The sequence below is a fragment of the Homarus americanus genome, unplaced genomic scaffold, assembly GCF_018991925.1.
Source record: "Homarus americanus isolate GMGI-L3 unplaced genomic scaffold, GMGI_Hamer_2.0 scaffold15682, whole genome shotgun sequence".
NCBI classification, from domain to species: Eukaryota; Metazoa; Arthropoda; class Malacostraca; order Decapoda; family Nephropidae; genus Homarus; species Homarus americanus.
Window position 1 is genome coordinate 259,074 of NW_024752436.1, and position 17,989 is coordinate 277,062.

Sequence of the window (17,989 nt, forward strand, 5' to 3'; positions counted from 1 at the left end):
CTCGTTATTTTCCGATGTAGTCAGAAGAGATTGATGAGACTCTAGCGGTTGGGGAAAAGGCAAGAGACCATATCTCTCTTGGGAAGGAAAACTTGCAGTTAGGACGAAAACTTTGCCAAGCAACTGGACCAGTTATTTGACATAATTACTTGCAAGTGCCCAATTGTTCTCTGTCCTGAGTTTGGATGCGATCGTGACTGTAAATCCGAGGGCCCACATCTTCTGTATTTTACCCAAGCATGAACTGAAGATTCACCAATGATCGAACTGGCATTTGTCAACACAGAGAGAGAGAAGACCCTTCAGTATAGGGGCTCTCTCATGATTTCTGGCCGAGAATATTCCGAATTCCAGAGACAGGGAAACTGCCACAGAGACAGAAGAGGAGAAAGAGTTGCCAGGAAAAAAGAAGACTTGAGAGGCCAGGAGTGGAAGTAAAAAAGGCAGTGGTTCAGTCAAGCTGATTGGTTTAGCTTTATGGCTGATCCGAGTGCTGACCAGGAGAATGGTGGCTTTGTCTAGCAGAAAATAATGATCCCAAACCTTCCAGGCATAAAGATTCGAAATAGGAAGATGTCCGAAGCGCGACCGGCTGTGTGGGCCGCACACTGGTCTTGAAGGCACACAGATATAGCAACAGCTGCCCGATTGACGGTGGCTTGATAACACCTGATGATGTTCACCTGGTGATAGATCATAACAAAGTAAGGAGAGCTCAGGAGAAACTTGTCAGTAACCTAGAAGAGGAGTTTGATAAGGGATAAGAGAAAATGGAATCAATTGTTTGTTCTTTGATGGGAGAAGGGATGACACTAAAGTGTTCATGAAAGTTGGAGATTCTGACAAGTTGTTCCCTGCCATGGTGAAGGAGGAACACTACTCCTGCTGCAGTGAACCAGGAGGGAAGTATTTGTGGCATTTCACTCCAGAGAAAGATGACATCAGGAAACCAGCTGAGATAGTGGCAGATAACATTGTGAACTGGCTCAGAGAGAGGAACGTAGACCAGACCCTGCAGGCCATTGGAGGGGACAGCACCAACACGAACACAGGGTGGCAAGGGGGTGTCATACAGTGGATAGAGCGGAAGATTGGGAGGAAGCTGGTCTGGATTGTTTGTGACCTCCACACTAACGAGTTGCCACTCAGACATCTGATCCAGGAGCTGGATGGCAAGACTCTTTCAAACAACAGATGGTCTGGTCCTCTTGGCAAGATGCTGGACTCTGCCACTGAGTTAGAAATAAATCCGAGCTTTGAAAAAATCACAGTTGGCCTTCCACTCGTTGAGCTTGCACATACTGTCATTGACGACCTGAGTACTGACCAGTACTATGGTTACATGATTTGCAGTGCCATCAAAACTGGGGTCATGCCTGATAGACTTGCTTACCTGCAGATAGGTCCAGTCTCACATTCTAGGTGGCTCACAACGGCTCTCAGGTTCTGCAGAATTTGGGTCGCTCATCATAAACTGAAAGGGAACCAGCTTCACAACCTGAGACTTATTGTCCAATTCATCGTGAGTGTCTACTTGCCAAATTGGTTCAACACCAAGGTCAAGTCATCGTTCTCCGAAGGTCCGAGGCATGTTCTCTTCCAGCTTGAGCTCCTGAGGAGTCAGCCAAGGAAGGTTGTTCAGATTGTGGGAGCAGACTGTGAGGAGATCTTCCTGGTATGCTCATCCTGAGGCAGTTCTGCAGACAATGCTCTGCAGTAAGGATGAGGAGGAGAGAAGAGTGGCAGTCAAAAAGATCTTGGATATGAGACTTATGAGAGGATCTGGGCATGACGAATCAGTTGGTGACGATTCCTTCAGGGTCAGGAAGACTCCTGAAGTCAATCTAGGTGCCAAGACCCTCACTGATCTCATAGATCTGGATAACATCCAGGTTGGCAGTGAGCCCCCTCTTACCTGCAGCCTCACCAATGTTCAAGTCAGAGCTTTCCTGGACAACCCCATGCATGTCCTTGCCTGGCCCTCGCACACCCAGAGTATGGAGCGTTGTGTACAGCAAGTGAGCGAGGCCAGCAATCACGTGTACAGCCAGGAGAGGAGGGAAGGCTACATTCGAGCTCAGGTGGTCAGCAGGGAGGTGATGAGTAGAAACAGAAGCAAGAAAGATATGTTCTCTATGGTGTGCAGCAACACCGGTCAGGTAGTAAAACCGGTTTTTGTATTTGATGATTTTGTTTTCTAAAGGAATATTAAATTTAATAAATGTGCCGCGATCATCTTGCCTACTATTCTAGATCGTTTTCATCCTAATAAATTAACCTGATACATTTACTTTGCTTTAAATAAGCTATTTAGTGGTGTTGGTAAAAGGGTGGGAATACTGAATTTTCATAAGATTTCAAGTTAAAATTTACCGAGCAAAAATGAAAACTTTTCAAATCTGAAGATATCACATGATTCTGCACATAGAACTACATCATTAATACCATGGGCCGATTTTTCAAACTCAAAAAAAAAAAAATTCGCTCGATGACACACCTAATGTCCACCCCACTGGCTAAATTAGCATTGGCACGAGTAAGGAAGGCAGCCAAGAAAATGGAAAATAGTGTTGGTGCCAGTACACATCCTTGTTTTACCCCCGTTTGGATGGGGAAAACTCAGACTGGGTGCCATTATGCAGGACTGCCGTTCATGCCATCGTAGAGTTGCCTCTCAATGGCGATGAATTTTCGTGGGCAACCAAAATGACCGAGTTGTTGACCGAGTCGAAGGCCTTACTAAGGTCAATGCTGTTCCCTGCACTTTTCCTGTATCTGGTGGGCAGTAAAGATCATGTCAGTGGTGCCAGGTGAGTGTCTAAGCTCCAAAGCCACATTTAAATTCTGAGAGAACGTTTTTCGCCTCAGGAAGAAGTCTGTTTAGGAGGACTTGAACGATAATCTTGCCAGCTACGGACAGCAGCGAGATCCTGGGGTAGTTGTCACAGTGTAACCGGTCTCCCTTGTTCTTATAAATATTAACGATTAAGGCGTCTTTAAGGTCTTGAGTTATTTCCTCCTCCTCACTTATATTCTTGACTATGTTCGGTTTCATTATTGACTAACGTTTCAGAAAAAAAAAACTTTTCCATCATTTGAGTCTAGAAAACAGACTGTTTAAAAAAAAATACAGGTAATATGTACGAAAAACGAGACATCAATCTGAAGTTTACCTTCCACAAAACTTTTCAAAGTAACATAGCATTACAATTTACAACCTCCAAATAAACGGGACACCAAAGTACGCAACCAAAATCAGAGCAAACTAAAACATACCGAAGGCATTACTTTAATTGAGTCGAGCCTAAGTGAGGAACACGCAACAATTCACAGGAAGCCATATCACAAATGGATGGCTTCTTTTGTTTTGATACAAGGCTTCCATTTTGAGGAGGTCTGTCTCACAGATGCTCCTGCCAAGAACTGAGAAATCAAACTGCGAAAACGGGTGGTCAGGTTTGTGGGCGCAAGTGCTCGTGGATGCAAGTTTTCAAGTGTCTTTTTGTTTGACCTATATATGCAGCTAACACACGTAAATTGATAAACAACTGAGGATTGCAAGTGTATTGGTGTTGTATCTTTAGTTCTAAAAAAATTTTTTCATTGAGCTCTGGACTTTTATAACCGAGAGAAATATGTGGATAGAATTCATTGAGAAGCTTCTTAAATTTTTTCCTAAGGGTGCAACTAAGTAGGCCTGAGTACGGGATGGTGAAATAGATAAAATATTTAGGAACGGTGTGGATTTGAGGCTGTGTTAGACCGAAAATCTTATTTATGGTTTTGTCTATTTGGGTATCTGTAAATTTCTTAGGGAGACCATTGTTAAAGAGTAGTTCCTTTATATATTTTAGTTCAATATCCAGATGGAAATAGCTTGAGCATATATTAACTGTCGGTAAGAGTATGCACATAAAGACTGTAAGAGCGTGTATCCATGTATATGCTGATAACCTCTAAAGAAAAAGAAAACACGAAATTTTCAACCACTTTCGTGTAAGCCGTAAAAATCAGTTTTAAGATTTTGCCTAAAAGTCAGTTTTAAAATTAATTCATATAAATCAAAATTTGCTCTTAGTAATTTAAAACTTTTTTTATATCACAAAATAGCCAAATTTATATAAAGTGGGTTAGTTGAGGGCAGATAAGGTCATGTTAGGTTCGTGATCGTTTATAACTTCATGGCCTGTCACAAGTCCCTCCCCCCAAAAAACACATAAAAGTTCTTGTTTGCCGGCAATTATACCTATTAAGTGTAACACATACAGCATGTAACGTTTATTAACATAGATTCTTGTCTTTTTTCTTGGTTATAATAAACTTTATTAAGAAGTCCAACATTTCCTCTATACAGTATTTCTAGACATGTGCCCAAGGGCCGTCAGGTGTCTGGAACATTAATGATAATAACAAATTACGGCTTCAAAGAGACCGCGTGTGTTTATTTATCCAGAGCCTGTCATGCTCTTAAGTTCCCGCTCAGGTTTATTCACACCCGATTTAACACAACAAACAAGCGTACTGTGGATGAGAAACCACCTCCTCCGTGTTTATTAAATCAGACCATCTTTACCTGGAGACTGAGGCCATACGAAGATATGTCGCGTGTATATGCAGATCCTAGTTTACTTGACCTATGTTAGCCAATACCCATTCTTCTGTGCGTGCTATGTCTTTCCTTTACACACCTTTTCAGAGGAAGGTATTCTACTCTCACCTTACCTGACCAAAACTAATTAACCAGAACCCAACTTTACCATAAATCAAAGGTGATATAATGTGTGTGACTGGTTGAGATAATTAATGAGCAGAAGTGACGGCTCAGGACTCTGGGTTGACACAAGATACCGTTTCCTGGTGTTTTGGTTGTCAGTGATCTTCCTTCTTACATAAGCCGCAGGAAGACATACATCATCATGTGGGTGGCAGCCTCGAGTCAAGTGTCGCGCCAAGTTTTAGCAGGTTCACCCACCTCGTGTGAGTGATCTTAACCCTTTGAAGACTAAAGGGTTCAAATTTAGACCTCACAGGTATAAAACATCGTCCTTAAGGGGTTGGATCATCATCATCAGAGTGTAGGAATATAATATTTAAAGTGTTAAACCATAGTACTCAAAGGTTTAGCCATAGTACTCAAAGGTTTAGCCACAGTACTCAAAGGGTTAAGACTCACCATATCCTTGACTCTAAGCTTTTAATCAGAATATTTCGGTAAAAGAGTCAAGAGACACTTCATTTCAGATCAGCGACATGGGGGGTCGCATGATGTACCGCCGAGACGACGTCTATAAATATCTAAAAAAAAACTAATAAATGAGGGAACTTGATAACTAACTGATTATTTACCCTCTCGTCCCCCTCCCTCCCCCATCACCGTGCTTCATGTTCAGTCCGCTCATGTTCAGTCCACTAACTCACCTGACCCACAAAAGACCACAAAAGCTCACAGCGCAGTATTTATCCATCACTTTAACTTTTATAACTTATTACACAAACATGTTTATTATATTTAGTATAGAGTGAAATATTAATTGATATACAGTGAAGGCAGTAGCTTATAGCTTATAAGTTACAAATATCACGAAGTGTTGATAAAAGCAAACTGTTTTTATTGCTACAATCTGATATAAACAACTCTTATGCCTAATAATATAGTCTGTTTATCCGCTTTAAAAACGTTGTCATCGACATACAGTAGAAAACGCTGCAGCGATTCTCAGAGATTAACATGTTAACCAATTCCCAAGACTACTGCTTGTTCAACACCTGCAACTGGCTAACTTAAGACATGATAGTTAATTGATTCGAAATATACAATTCTCGAAGGCTGGCGCACCTTGAGGCGTGTTTATCTTCAGCTACGGGGGTTGGGGGAGGGGGTGGGGGGGGACATACACGAAATATTGAGAATCATGATTATCCATACCTGGGTGGTTCACGACTAAGGCTTCCCTCCTGTGTATTATTGTCAGTAGAGGAACTCCTTCTAAAACATCTACATATAGCCTAAAGGAATTGAATTAAAAACACTTCGGAAAATCACGTAACTAAATATCACTTTTAAAGAAAGATAGAACTTAAACTAGGTTAGGTAAGGTATAATTCTACAACGCACGCCAATGACTGATCGGTACTCTCACTACCTCTTTTTGCACTTTACTCCCACTACTTTTCAATTTATTTTCAACAGTTCAAAATTCGAAACAATTAAGTATCATTCAAATCAGTTTCATAAAATGAATAACAATTGAAACAATACTCGAGACACACTTCATAACAGTTAGACGAAGTGTCTTTTATAAAAATATGTGACAATAGTGCAAATATTAATAACACTGATAATATTACAATATATAAACGGTAACATTATCGAAAACGTAATGCCGTCCTGCTAGAAGACTGTTTGAGAGCTTTATGGGGTCGAATACCGTAAGACACCCATATTCATACCCAAGGTTGACTGCATTTTGGTGATCTGTCAGTGTATTATGTGCAAGTCTGTCGAAGTAATCTGATGGAATATTGATTTATAATGAGATGGTGTCAAAGGTTATGATGCAGTGATATAATGCAAAATTTTGTCTATATATTATGATTTTCCCTGGGAGTAAAGTGCTAAAAGGGGTATGTATGGACGCACTGTACCAGGGTTGGCCATTAAAACCAGTACCTTTTTTGTTGGTTTTAATAAGATTTTTCTTACAGATGATTTTAATGATTTATAGTAAATTTGGAAAAGCATTCGATATGGTGAACAGAAGAACACTGTGGGAGGCATTACAACTGTATGGGGTGGGAGGAAGGGGTGAACAGAAGAGCATTGTGGGAGGCATTACAACTGTATGGGGTGGGAGGAAGGGGTGAACAGAAGAGCATTGTGGGAGGCATTACAAGTGTATGGGGTGGGAGGAAGGGGTGAACAGAAGAGCATTGTGGGAGGCATTACAAGTGTATGGGGTGGGAGGAAGGGGTGAACAGAAGAGCATTGTGGGAGGCATTATTAGGGTGGGAGGAAGGGTGAACAGAAGAGCATTGTGGGAGGCATTACAAGTGTGGGAGGAAGGGGTAGGGTGTGGGAGGAAGGGGTGAACAGAAGAGCATTGTGGGAGGCATTACAAGTGTGTAAGGAGGGGAGGAAGGTGAACAGAAGACATTGTAGGAGGCATTATAAGTGTATGGGTGGGGAGAAGGTAACAGAAGAGCATTGTGTAGGAATTACAAGTGTATAGGGGTGGGAGGAAGGTGAACAGAAGAGCATTGTGGGAGGCATTACAAGTGTATGGGGTGGGAGGAAGGGGTGAACAGAAGAGCATTGTGGGAGGCATTACAAGTGTATAGGGTGGGAGGAAGGGGTGAACAGAAGAGCATTGTGGGAGGCATTGAACAAGTGTAGTGTAGGGTGGGAGGCATTACAAGGGGTGAACAGAAGGGGAGCATTGTGGGATTGTGGGCATTACAAGTGTATAGGGTGGGAAGGTGAACAGAAGAGCATTGTGGGAGGCATTACAAGTGTATGGGGTGGGAGGAAGGCTATTAAAGGCTGAAAAAGCATTCTATGAGAACAGCAGGACAACAATAAGAGAAAATGGGGAATGAAAGTGAAACATATTATACGGGTCCATGGGAGCCAAGTGGCCACTGCACTCTCTCTCTCTCTCTCTCTCTACTTAAATGAATTCTTTAAAACTGTAAAAGTAGAATAGTTTTTCCATGCTTTAAGATGAACTTAGTCTTTGCCTTTGACCTTTGCATACCGATTCTTTGAGATGGAAAAGATTATAAATGATTACTATATCATCCTGAATGTAATATTTATGATATATAGCATATTAAAATGTTACATAAAGGACTAAAATACTTAAACCGTATTAAAGCCAATACAATAGCAATAAAATACAAACATGGTTTTGGTTAAAAAAAAGTGTTTTTGTCAACCCAGCAATGTATCTAAAACTGCTTTGTCGTTTATGTAGCTTGTTTAGAGAGAGAGAGGTCACTTCACCCTGCAGGTCGGCTTTGTTCCACTGCTACTCATGTTACGCTTCCGGTGAGGCGCGTGGAAGAGTGAGGTAGAATGAAGGGTAGAAGGAGGGAAACTGAGAGGTAGAGGGAGGAAAAATGAGAGAGAGGGGAGGCTCAGGGTATACAAGAATGGAAACTGAAGGGAGACAGAGAGGGAAAGTAAGGAGGAATGAGGAACAGAGAGGGAAAACAAGAATGGAAAGTGAGTGAGAGGGAAACTAACGGAAGGCAGGGAAGGAAAGTGAGGGGGAGGAAAAGTGATATAAAATTGGGAAAATGATATGATAAAATGAAGTGAAAGAATGATTGAAATGAAGAGAAGAGTGTGAGAGATAATATAGATAAAGTTAGAGAAAATGAAAGTGATGGAAACTAAGAGGGAATTAAATGGAGAAAGTGATAAAGTGAGGACAAAGAAAGAAAGGGAAAATAAAAGGAATGTAATGTAAATATATAAATGAAAGCAGCGGGAGAGAATGAAGGAATGAAAGAAACGGTTGAGCGAAAGTAAGGGAAGAAAGAAGGAGAAAATAAGGAAATGGTAAGAGGATAGTGAAGGAAAATAGAGATAAAGAAGGAAAGTAAATGGCGAGTGAGAGAAAGTAAGAGTATATGATGAAGAAAGTAGATGGAAAGTACGTATATAGAATAAGGAGAGAAGGGAAGAGAATTATAAAAATAAGATAAAAACGGGGAAAGTGGGAATAACTAATGAGTAAATTAAAGATAGACAATGAAGACAGTAAGAAGATGAGAGAGAGAGAGAGAGAGAGAGAGAGAGAGAGAGAGAGAGAGAGAGAGAGATGATCAATGTTTTCTTGGTCACTAAGACAATTTTATTTAAGTGTTATAAGGAACATGTACTGCAGCAAATACTAAAATCAAAATTGTAACTCTGAAAGACATAAACACACCAAGGTAATTATACACTCACATACTGTAAGTCCTCCATGGTCAAGCTCTTACGGTGACGTTCGCGTGGCTCAAGGGTTGGGGGCAATTATGGATGAAAAAATCTTTTAGCTGTTTCTAAATATATTTATTTACCTTATTTACCTAATGGTGACGCACTGAGGATGGCCATGCCAAGGGAAGGAGGCCAGTGGCCTTGTAGGATCCTTCCAGTGTTCTTGGTAAATTTTTTTAAGGCTGCTTTGAAGCCCAGTGCAGTTCTTCGTTCTACAGCTTGGGCTGATAGACCGTTCCATAGGTGTACCAGCCTCTGTGTGAAAAAGCATTTCCTTATTTCCATTTTACATAACTTGGCGAGCTTGTCGTTATATCCTCTCGTGTTAGTGGTGCGTGACATAGCAAAGAAATGTTCCGGGTTCAAATTTTCCACCCTTTTCAGGCTTTTGAATGTTTCAATCAGATCTGCCCTATTGAGTCTTGTCTGAAGGGTTGTTAGTCCTAAGTCCCTCAGTCTACTTGGATAATCGAAATGACATAGTTCCGGAATCATCTCAGTCGCTCTGTGTTGCTCCTTTCCCGAGGATGTTTGATCTTTCTGGTGATTGGGTTGAAGGAGTATTTTTCTATCGTTGTATTCAAAGGTCCGCTTTATTATAAACAAATCTCGACTTGCTTTCCTTAATGTTGCCACGCACCTGTTGCACCGCCTTCAGTGAATGAACTAGCACAACGCCTAGAACTTTCTCCCTATCGTCAGTATCCGGAAAGTGCAATTAACAGAATAGTTATGATTAGGGTTGTTGTATCGCACTCGTAGGGTCTTGCATAACACTGTCGGGTGCCAGACTGGGGGTAACACTGTCGGGTGCCAGACTGGGGGTAACACTGTCGGGTGCCAGACTGGGGGTAACTCTGTCGGGTGCCAGACTGGGGGTAACACTGTCGGGTGCCAGACACGGGTGCCAGACTGGGTAACACTGTCAGGTGCCAGACTGGGGGTAACACTGTCAGGTGCCAGACTGGGGAAGTAACACTGTCGGGTGCCAGACTGGGGTAACACTGTCGGGTGCCAGACTGGGGGTAACACTGTCGAGTGCCAGACTGGGGGTACTGTCGGGTGCCAGACTGGGGTAACACTGTCTGGTGCCAGACTGGGGTACACTGTCGGTGCCAGACTGTAACACTGTCGGGTGCAAGACTGGGGTGGCACTGTCGGGTGCCAACCTTGGGTAACACAGTCAGGTGCCAGACTGGGGGTGACACTATCGGGTGTCAGACACTGTCGGGTGCCAGAATGGGGGTGATACTGTCGGGTGCCAGCCTTGGTAACACTGTCGGGTGCCAGACTGGGGGTGACACTGTCGAGTTCCACACTGGGGGCACCGACGGGTGTCAGACAGGGTGGCACTGTCGGGTGCCAGCCTTTAACACCTGTCGTGTGCCAGACTGGGGTGGCACTGTCGGGTGCCAGACAGGGGTTAACACTGAAGGGTGCCAGACTGGGGGTGACACTGTCGGGTGGCTGGAAGTGACACTGTCGGATGCCAAACTGGGGGTAACACTGTCGGGTGTCAGACTGGGGGTGACACTGTCGGGTGTCAGACTTGACACTGTCAGGTGCCAGACTGGGGGTAACACTGTCGGATGCCAGACTGGGGGTAACACTGTCGGATGCAAGACTGGGGAGTAACCTGGGTGCCAGACTGAAACACTGTCAGGTGCCAGACTGGGGTAACACTGTCGGGTGCCAGACTCAGGTGCCAGACAGTAACACTGTCAGTGCAGTGGGGTAACATGTCGGGTGCCAGACTGGGAGTAACACTGTCGGTGCCAGACTGCACTGTCAGTGCACTGGGGGTAACACTGTCGGGTGCAGACAGTAACACTGTCAGGTGCCAGACTGCACTGTCGGGTGCAGACTGGGGGTAACACTGTCGGGTGCCAGACTGCACTGGGTGCCAGACCACTGTCGGGTGCCAGACTGGTAACACTGTCGGGTGTCAGACTGGGGTAACACTGTCGGTGCAAGACTGGGGGCACTGTCAGGTGCCAACCTTGTACACAGTCGGGTGCCAGACTGGGGTGACACTATCGGGTGTCAGACTGGGGGTAACACTGTCGGGTGCCAGAATGAGGTGATACTGTCGGGTGCCAGCCTTGGGTAACACTGTCGGGTGCCAGACTGGGGTGACACTGTCGAGTTCACACTGGGTGGCACCGACGGGTGTCAGACTAGTGGCACTGTCAGGTGCCAGCCTTGGTAACACTGTCGTGTGCCAGACTGGGGGTGCACTGTCGGGTGCCAGACAGGGGTTAACACTGAAGGGTGCCAGACTGGGGGTGACACTGTCGGGTGCAAGGCTGGAAGTGACACTGTCGGATGCCAAACTGGGTAACACTGTCGGGTGTCAGACTGGGGGTGACACTGTCGGGTGTCAGACTGGGGGTGACACTGTCGGGTGCCAGACTGGGGGTAACACTGTCGGATGCCAGACTGGGGGAACACTGTCGGTGTCAGACTGGGGTGACACTGTCGGTGTCAGACTGAGTGACACTGTCGGGTGTCAGACTGGGGACACTGTCGGATGCCAGACTGGGGGTAACACTGTCAGGGTGCCAGCCTGGGAGTGACACTGTCGGGTGCCAGTGGGGCTGACACTATCGATTGCCAGACATGGGGCAACACTGTCAGGTGCCAGACTACACTGTCGGGTGCCAGCGTTGGGTAACACTGTCGGTGCCAGACTGGGGTGACACTGTCGGGTGCCAGACGGGGGTAACACTGTCGGGTGCCAGAGTGGGGGTGACACTGTCGGGTGTCAGACTGGGGGTAACACTGTCGGGTGCCAGACTGGGAGTGGCACTGTCGGGTGTCAGACTGGGGTGGCACTGTCGGGTGCCAGCCTTGGGTAACACTGTCGGGTGCCAGACTGGGGGTGGCACTGTCGGGTGCCAGACTGGTAGTGATAGTCGGGTTCCCGACTGAGAGTGGCACTGTCGGGTCCCGGACTGGGGGTGACATTGTCGGATGCCAGACAGGGAGTGACTGTCGGGTGCCAGAGTAGGGGTGGCACTGTCAGGTGCCAGACTGGGAGTGACACTGTCGGGTGCCAGACTGGCGGTAACACTGTCGGGTGCCAGACTGGCGGTAACACTGTTGGGTGCCAGACTGGGGGTAACACTGTTTGGTGCCAAACTGGAGCTGACACAGTCGGGTGTCAGATTGGGGGTATCACTGTCGGGTGCCAGAATGGGATTGATTTTTTTTATTTTGCCGCTTACAGCGGCTACACTATTGTGCACCCCACACTCATCCTGTGAGCGGTAGCGCAATAGGATTACAGAGTAGAGATTACAACGGGTCATAATAATTAACCCCCGTTGTCAGGATATTATGGCACTGAATGTTACACAGTATTTCAATTACATTATTTGTTTAGTTCTATACATAAAGGGTAACTTATTCACAAATGCGTGAGTACAGGCGTGTGAGGCAGTATGTCTGGCCTCACAATTTGTTATTCACATTTACGTGAGAAGTATTCAAGCACATTGCGTATTTGGTTCTGTACATGAGAACTGATATAGTTACTAAGTGCAAAAAAGTGGATACAGTCTTAATATGTCGGCTATCTTGCCATTAGAGATGAAGTGTTGTGCCATTTCACACACACTGTGCTTGGACCTGTCCCTAAAAGGTTCTATCTTCACACAGTCGAGGACGTAGTGTTCAAGTGTGTGGCCATATGTCTGGCCACGCACTTTATATTTAGTTTTGTTTACATCTGCTTGAGGAACATACTGCCAAAGGTACTTATATCCTAACCTTAATCTAGCGGTTACAACATCTTGTAATCTAGTGATCTTGTTACTTGCTCCATATACATGTTTCACTTGATACATCTCATCATGGTTAAACTATGGACCGACTAGTGCCTGTTTGCACTCGTCTCATTTCGTCAAACTCATCAATAAGTTCTTTCCTAATTACAGCTTTAAGGGTTCTTTTTGACAGACCCAAATTGTATTCAACGGTGTCTTTGTTAGACGCGAGTTTGGCGAGGGCATCAACTCTGTCATGTTTTATGAGGCCTATGTGAGAGGGGATCCACAACAGTTTGACCCTGACACCCCGGTCAACAAGGCACGCATATTTGTGTCTGGCTTCAGAGACAAGAGAGTGGGGGTGACACTGTCGGGTGTCAGACTGGGGGTAACACTGTCGGGTGCCAGACTGGGGGTGGCACTGTCGGGTGTCAGACTGGGGTGGCACTGTCGGGTGCCAGCCTTGGGTAACACTGTCGGGTGCCAGACTGGGGGTGGCACTGTCGAGTGTCAGACTGGGATGGCAATGTCGGGTGCCAGACTGGGGGTGACACTGTCGGGTGTCAGATTGTACTGTCGGGTGCCAGAGCACTGTCGGGTGCCAGACTGGTAGTGATAGTCGGGTTCCCGACTGAGAGTGGCACTGTCGGGTCCCGGACTGGGGGTGACATTGTCGGATGCCAGACAGGGAGTGACTGTCGGGTGCCAGAGTAGGGGTGGCACTGTCAGGTGCCAGACTGGGAGTGACACTGTCGAGTGCCAGACTGGCGGTAACACTGTCGGGTGCCAGACTGGGGGTAACACTGTTTGGTGCCAAACTGGAGCTGACACAGTCGGGTGTCAGATTGGGGGTATCACTGTCGGGTGCCAGACTGGGAGTGACTCTGTCTGGGTGCCAGACTAGGGGGTGAGTCTGTCGGGTGCCAGACTGGCGGAGACTGTCGGGTGCCACACTGGCAGTGACACTGTCGTGTGCCAGACTGGGAGTGACACACACTATTGGGTGCCCTCTGGAAGTGAAAACATACTGTCGGGTACCAGACTGAGAGTGACTCTGTCGGTTGCCAGACTGGGAGTGAACACACACACTATCGGGTGCCAGACTGGGGGTGACTCTGTCGGGTACCTGTTAAAGTTCTACTTGGTTACTGACGGCTCAATGAAACAGTCTTCACAGATGCAGTTTACTGGAAGAGGTCTGTGCAGTGGTGCAGCATGAAACAATCTGTATCGCACGAAACCTCGTACTATGTCATCGAACTACTCAGACATCCAACTTCATTCACACCGTCAGGTGGCAGCACTCATGCACACGTCACTCACGCCACTAGAGGACAGCACTCATGCACACGTCACTCAAGCCACTAGAGGACAGCACTCATGCACACGTCACTCACGCCACTAGAGGACAGCACTCATGCACACGTCACTCACGCCACTAGAGGACAGCACTTGTGCATACGCTCATTTACGCCATACAGTGTTTGTCCCTGCTTCTCCTCCTGTGTCTTCTCCAGAACTTGGTTCTGGGCAGAGATGTCTGTCCCTGCCTCTCTCCTCTTTCTGAGTCATGTGGCTATAGATTTGTCATTTACGTTCCATTGGAAGATAGGTGTGAGTCAGGTGCTACCGTTAGCAATATCAATTTTGTTCAGCTCTGTGTCTTTTTGGATAAGTTTGAAGAGACACTGGGTCGTGATAGGTGCCAGACTGAGGGTGACACTGTCAGGTGACAGATATGTGGGATGACACTATTATCTCCGCCAGTGTCATCCTCGTCTGGCACTGGCATATGGAACTGAGTCATCCCCCATATATATTTTTTTCTAGAAACAATCCTTGACTCATTTTGATAAATATGGCAACCTAAACAATGAGCAATGTTGGAAAAAATAAACAAAACTGTAAATTGAGCACATAAAGAGTAAAATCATTTATATATGGAAGGTTATCATTCAACAGGTGATTGTTGCACATGTGGAGGGCTACATCTAGTGTGGGAAAGGCGATGGCAGCATCTTTCCGGCGCGTTCCTGCCTCGGTATGCAGTCAGGTTAAATTGAAAATATTGACACCTTCTCGTATGGTGTTCCTCCAGGCTTTACAGTGTGGAGTGATGGTCTCCCAGGTGAGGGGGTCGATTTGGCACTTTTTATGGTTTGTCATAAGACTATCCTTATACCTTTTCCGGTTCCCGCCAGCGTTATATTTACCACTCGTTAGGCAGTCCGCTGTCTGCTTTGGCAGTCTGCTGTCGTCCATGAGGGCAACATTGCCAGTCCAACTTAGTTTTGCATGGATAATAGTAGACTCGAGGCTCCTACAGTTGGTGTCAGCGAGAATACTGTCATTTTTTCTCTTGTCTTCCCAACGAAATAGGGGGGCGTAAAGGCCTGGGACTCAGGGATAGAAATCCCTTACCAAACTAATCAGGATCTTAAAAAAAGGAAAGTGAAGGACCATGGTTTTCTGAGGAATAACAAACAACTGTTTGAGATCGACATCTCTTTACTATAAAAATATAACACAAAACTCTGACACCACTCAATAAACATGAAAACAATTACGGGAGTCAAACAATTAATGCAGTCAACAGTTAATGGAAGTCCAACAATTAATGGAATCAAACAATTAATGGAATCAAACAATTAAAAATATCAAACAATTAATGGGAGTCAACAACTGATAAAATCAACAATAAAAGGGAGTCAGCAATTAATGGAATCAAACAACAATAGAATCAAACAATGAACAAATATTTCCTACGGCAGCGGCCCTGGGGAAGGTTCTGGAACGCAGTGATCCACTCGAGCGACAGCGGCCGGTGTCTTGGTACAGGAGGACACCGGGGCACAGACGGAGGAGATGAACTGACGGTCGTGGTATGGGGGCCAGAGATTGACAGTCGATAGGTGAAGGTCTGGGGACACAGCCCATGAGTCCCGAGCCTTTGATGAGATCACAGCCAGAATTTGACGAGCAGCGGGGGAGGTAGTGACTGTACTGACGGCTGGAGTCAATCTGCCGGTGACACAGGTAGCAGCGCCGTTCACACCTCCATCCAACCCCCCCAAGTGGGGGTCGCGCCAGCAAACAAACGAGTAAGCAGCGGTAACGAGCAGGAAGGTCGTTTCCGCCCTTCCAGGGGATAGAACACAGACTTCGTTGGTGAAAGTTTTCAAGTGCCTTGAAGTGCCTCCTGTATATGACCCATGTCTCGCTGCAATATAGCAGGGTGGGGAGGACCACTGCTCAATATACAGTACATGCAACTTTGTAGATAATTTCAGCCCCCTTCAGTTGAAGACACGGGTACGGAGTTTACCAAAGGCTTGAGAGGCACATTTGGTCCGATGTTGAATCTCTTCATCGATGTCCATAGTGGTGGACAGGTGGGAGCCGGGATACCGCAAGTGGGTATCATTAGAGAAGGTAGTACCGTTAAGCAGGATGGATGGTGGAGGTGTGGCTGAACCAGGGGCAGGCTGAAAGAGAATCTGAGTCTTACTTACATTCACCTCAAGGCCGAAGTGTGCATACGCATCTACGTAGGTGTTCAGGATCTGTAGTTGAGTTCAGTGTGAGCGACAAGGGTGAGGTCTTCTGCATACTGAAGCTCAGTAATGGACGTTGCTAACACCTTTACCCTGCCTGGAGTCGTCTTATGTTGAAAATCCTTCATTCAATACTCGATGTCCACCCTGCTGGCAAAATTGGCACTGACATGAGTAAGAAATGCAGCCAAAAAACGGAAAAGAGAGTTGGCACCAGTTCACATTCTTTTTTTTCTTCCCTTTTTGGATGGGGAAGAACTCAGACTGGGTGCCATTGTGCAGGACACTGCCGTTCATGACAATGTGGAGTTGCGTCACAAGGGCGATGAATTTTGGTGGGCAGCCAAAACGGCTGGGGATCTGCCAAGGGCTTCCCTGTTGACCGAGTCGAAGACTTTGGTTAGGTTGATGAAGGCTATGTAGAGGCTGGGACGCTGTTATCTACACTTTTCCTGTGTCTGGCGGGCAGCAAAGATCATGTCAGTGGTGCCACGTGATGGTCTAAACTCTAAAGCCACATTGAGATTCTGGGAGGAAGTTTTCTGCCTCAGGGAGAAGTCTGTTTTGAAGGACTCGGGCAATAATCTTTCCAGCTATGGACAGCAACGAAATCTTGCGGTAGTTGTGTAGTTGCTACAGTCTGACCGGTCTCCCTCGTTCTTATAAATATTGACGATGGAGGCGTCTTTAAGACGGCTAGTAAGCAGAGGTCTTTCTGCTTTATACACCTCGGCTGGGATTCCATCAGGCCCCAAGGCTTTGTTATTTTTCATCTGTTTGGTGACAGAAGCTACCTCATGCAGGGATGGAGGATAACTGAGATGGGTCAGCTGTGGATGCTGAGGGAACTGCTGGGTAGTCAGGACATCCACATCGGTGGTCGGTTGAGCAGCAATTGGGACTGCTCTTTCCAGCACTGGCGGATGCCTTCTTTGTCTTTAATCAGGGAGTTACCGTCGGATGAGCGGGTGGGGGCTGTGCCATGAGAGATTGGCCCAAAAAATGTTTTAATAGAATTGAATAATTCGCACATCTTGTGTTGATCTGCAATTTTTTTTTTTTGCGTTTCACGTGCTTTATTTGTAAAACCAGTCCTTCTTTAGTCTGTGAAGTTCGCGCTGAGCCACAGTTTTCTTCTTGTGGAAGGTATCTTTGACAAGTACATTGATTTCCGGGTAATTTTCATCAAACCAGTCCTGGTGTATTCTTTCGATCTGGCCGAAGGTCTCTCTGCTGGTCTTTGTCACGAGAGTGTCAAGAATAACCCCATTCGGCACTGGGATTTCGGTTGTTTGTTGTCGGGTTGTTTATCAGCCCATGTTCGAGCTTATCTCTGAAAGCATGTGCTACCGCTGGATCCTCCAGGCTCTTAGCGTTAAAACCTCTTCTGGAGGCTTGTTGCCTCCGACGTTTTGGGGCGATGTGAAGTGAGAGCTTGGCTCTGACGAACCGATGATTAGTGTCGCAGTGGTCTGAGCCACGCATTGCTAAGGTGATGAGGACATCTCGGCGATCTCTTTCTCTGACACTGATGTAGTCAATGAGATGCCAGTGTTTGGATCTTGGGTGTTGCCACGAACCCTTGAACTTGAAGGTCTGCCTGATCAAGGTATTCTTGATGGTGAGGTTGTGTGCAGCACACTTGCTGAGGAGGAGTAGGCCGTTGGGATTACACT

The 17,989-nt window shown here is 46.0% G+C and overlaps 1 protein-coding gene across 1 annotated transcript; it reads right to left on the reverse strand.

The window, feature by feature from the left end:
* Positions 1-9,667: 9,667 nt before the first annotated feature.
* On the reverse strand, positions 9,668-15,021 carry LOC121855090 (mucin-2-like). Its single transcript, XM_042349921.1, has 5 exons — positions 14,942-15,021; positions 13,143-13,769; positions 11,639-12,169; positions 10,989-11,307; positions 9,668-10,645 (listed from the first exon to the last, which is right to left on the reverse strand). The coding sequence occupies exons 1-5, from the start codon at positions 15,019-15,021 to the stop codon at positions 9,668-9,670; spliced, it is 2,535 nt and encodes an 844-aa protein (XP_042205855.1).
* Between the last annotated feature and the right edge of the window lie 2,968 nt (positions 15,022-17,989).

Bases quoted from the DNA above. Each gene is read 5' to 3' on its own strand.
- LOC121855090 (XM_042349921.1), bottom strand. From the start codon at position 15,021: ATGGACGACAGCAGACTGCCAAAGCAGACAGCGGACTGCCTAACGAGT. The intron at 12,170-13,142 runs GTCTGACACCCG...GGCACCCGACAG, and splicing joins ACCCGACAGTGTTACCCCCA to TGATACCCCCAATCTGACAC. The intron at 10,646-10,988 runs GTTGGCACCTGA...GGCACCTGACAG, and splicing joins GGCACCCGACTGTGTACAAG to TGTTTCAGTCTGGCACCCAG.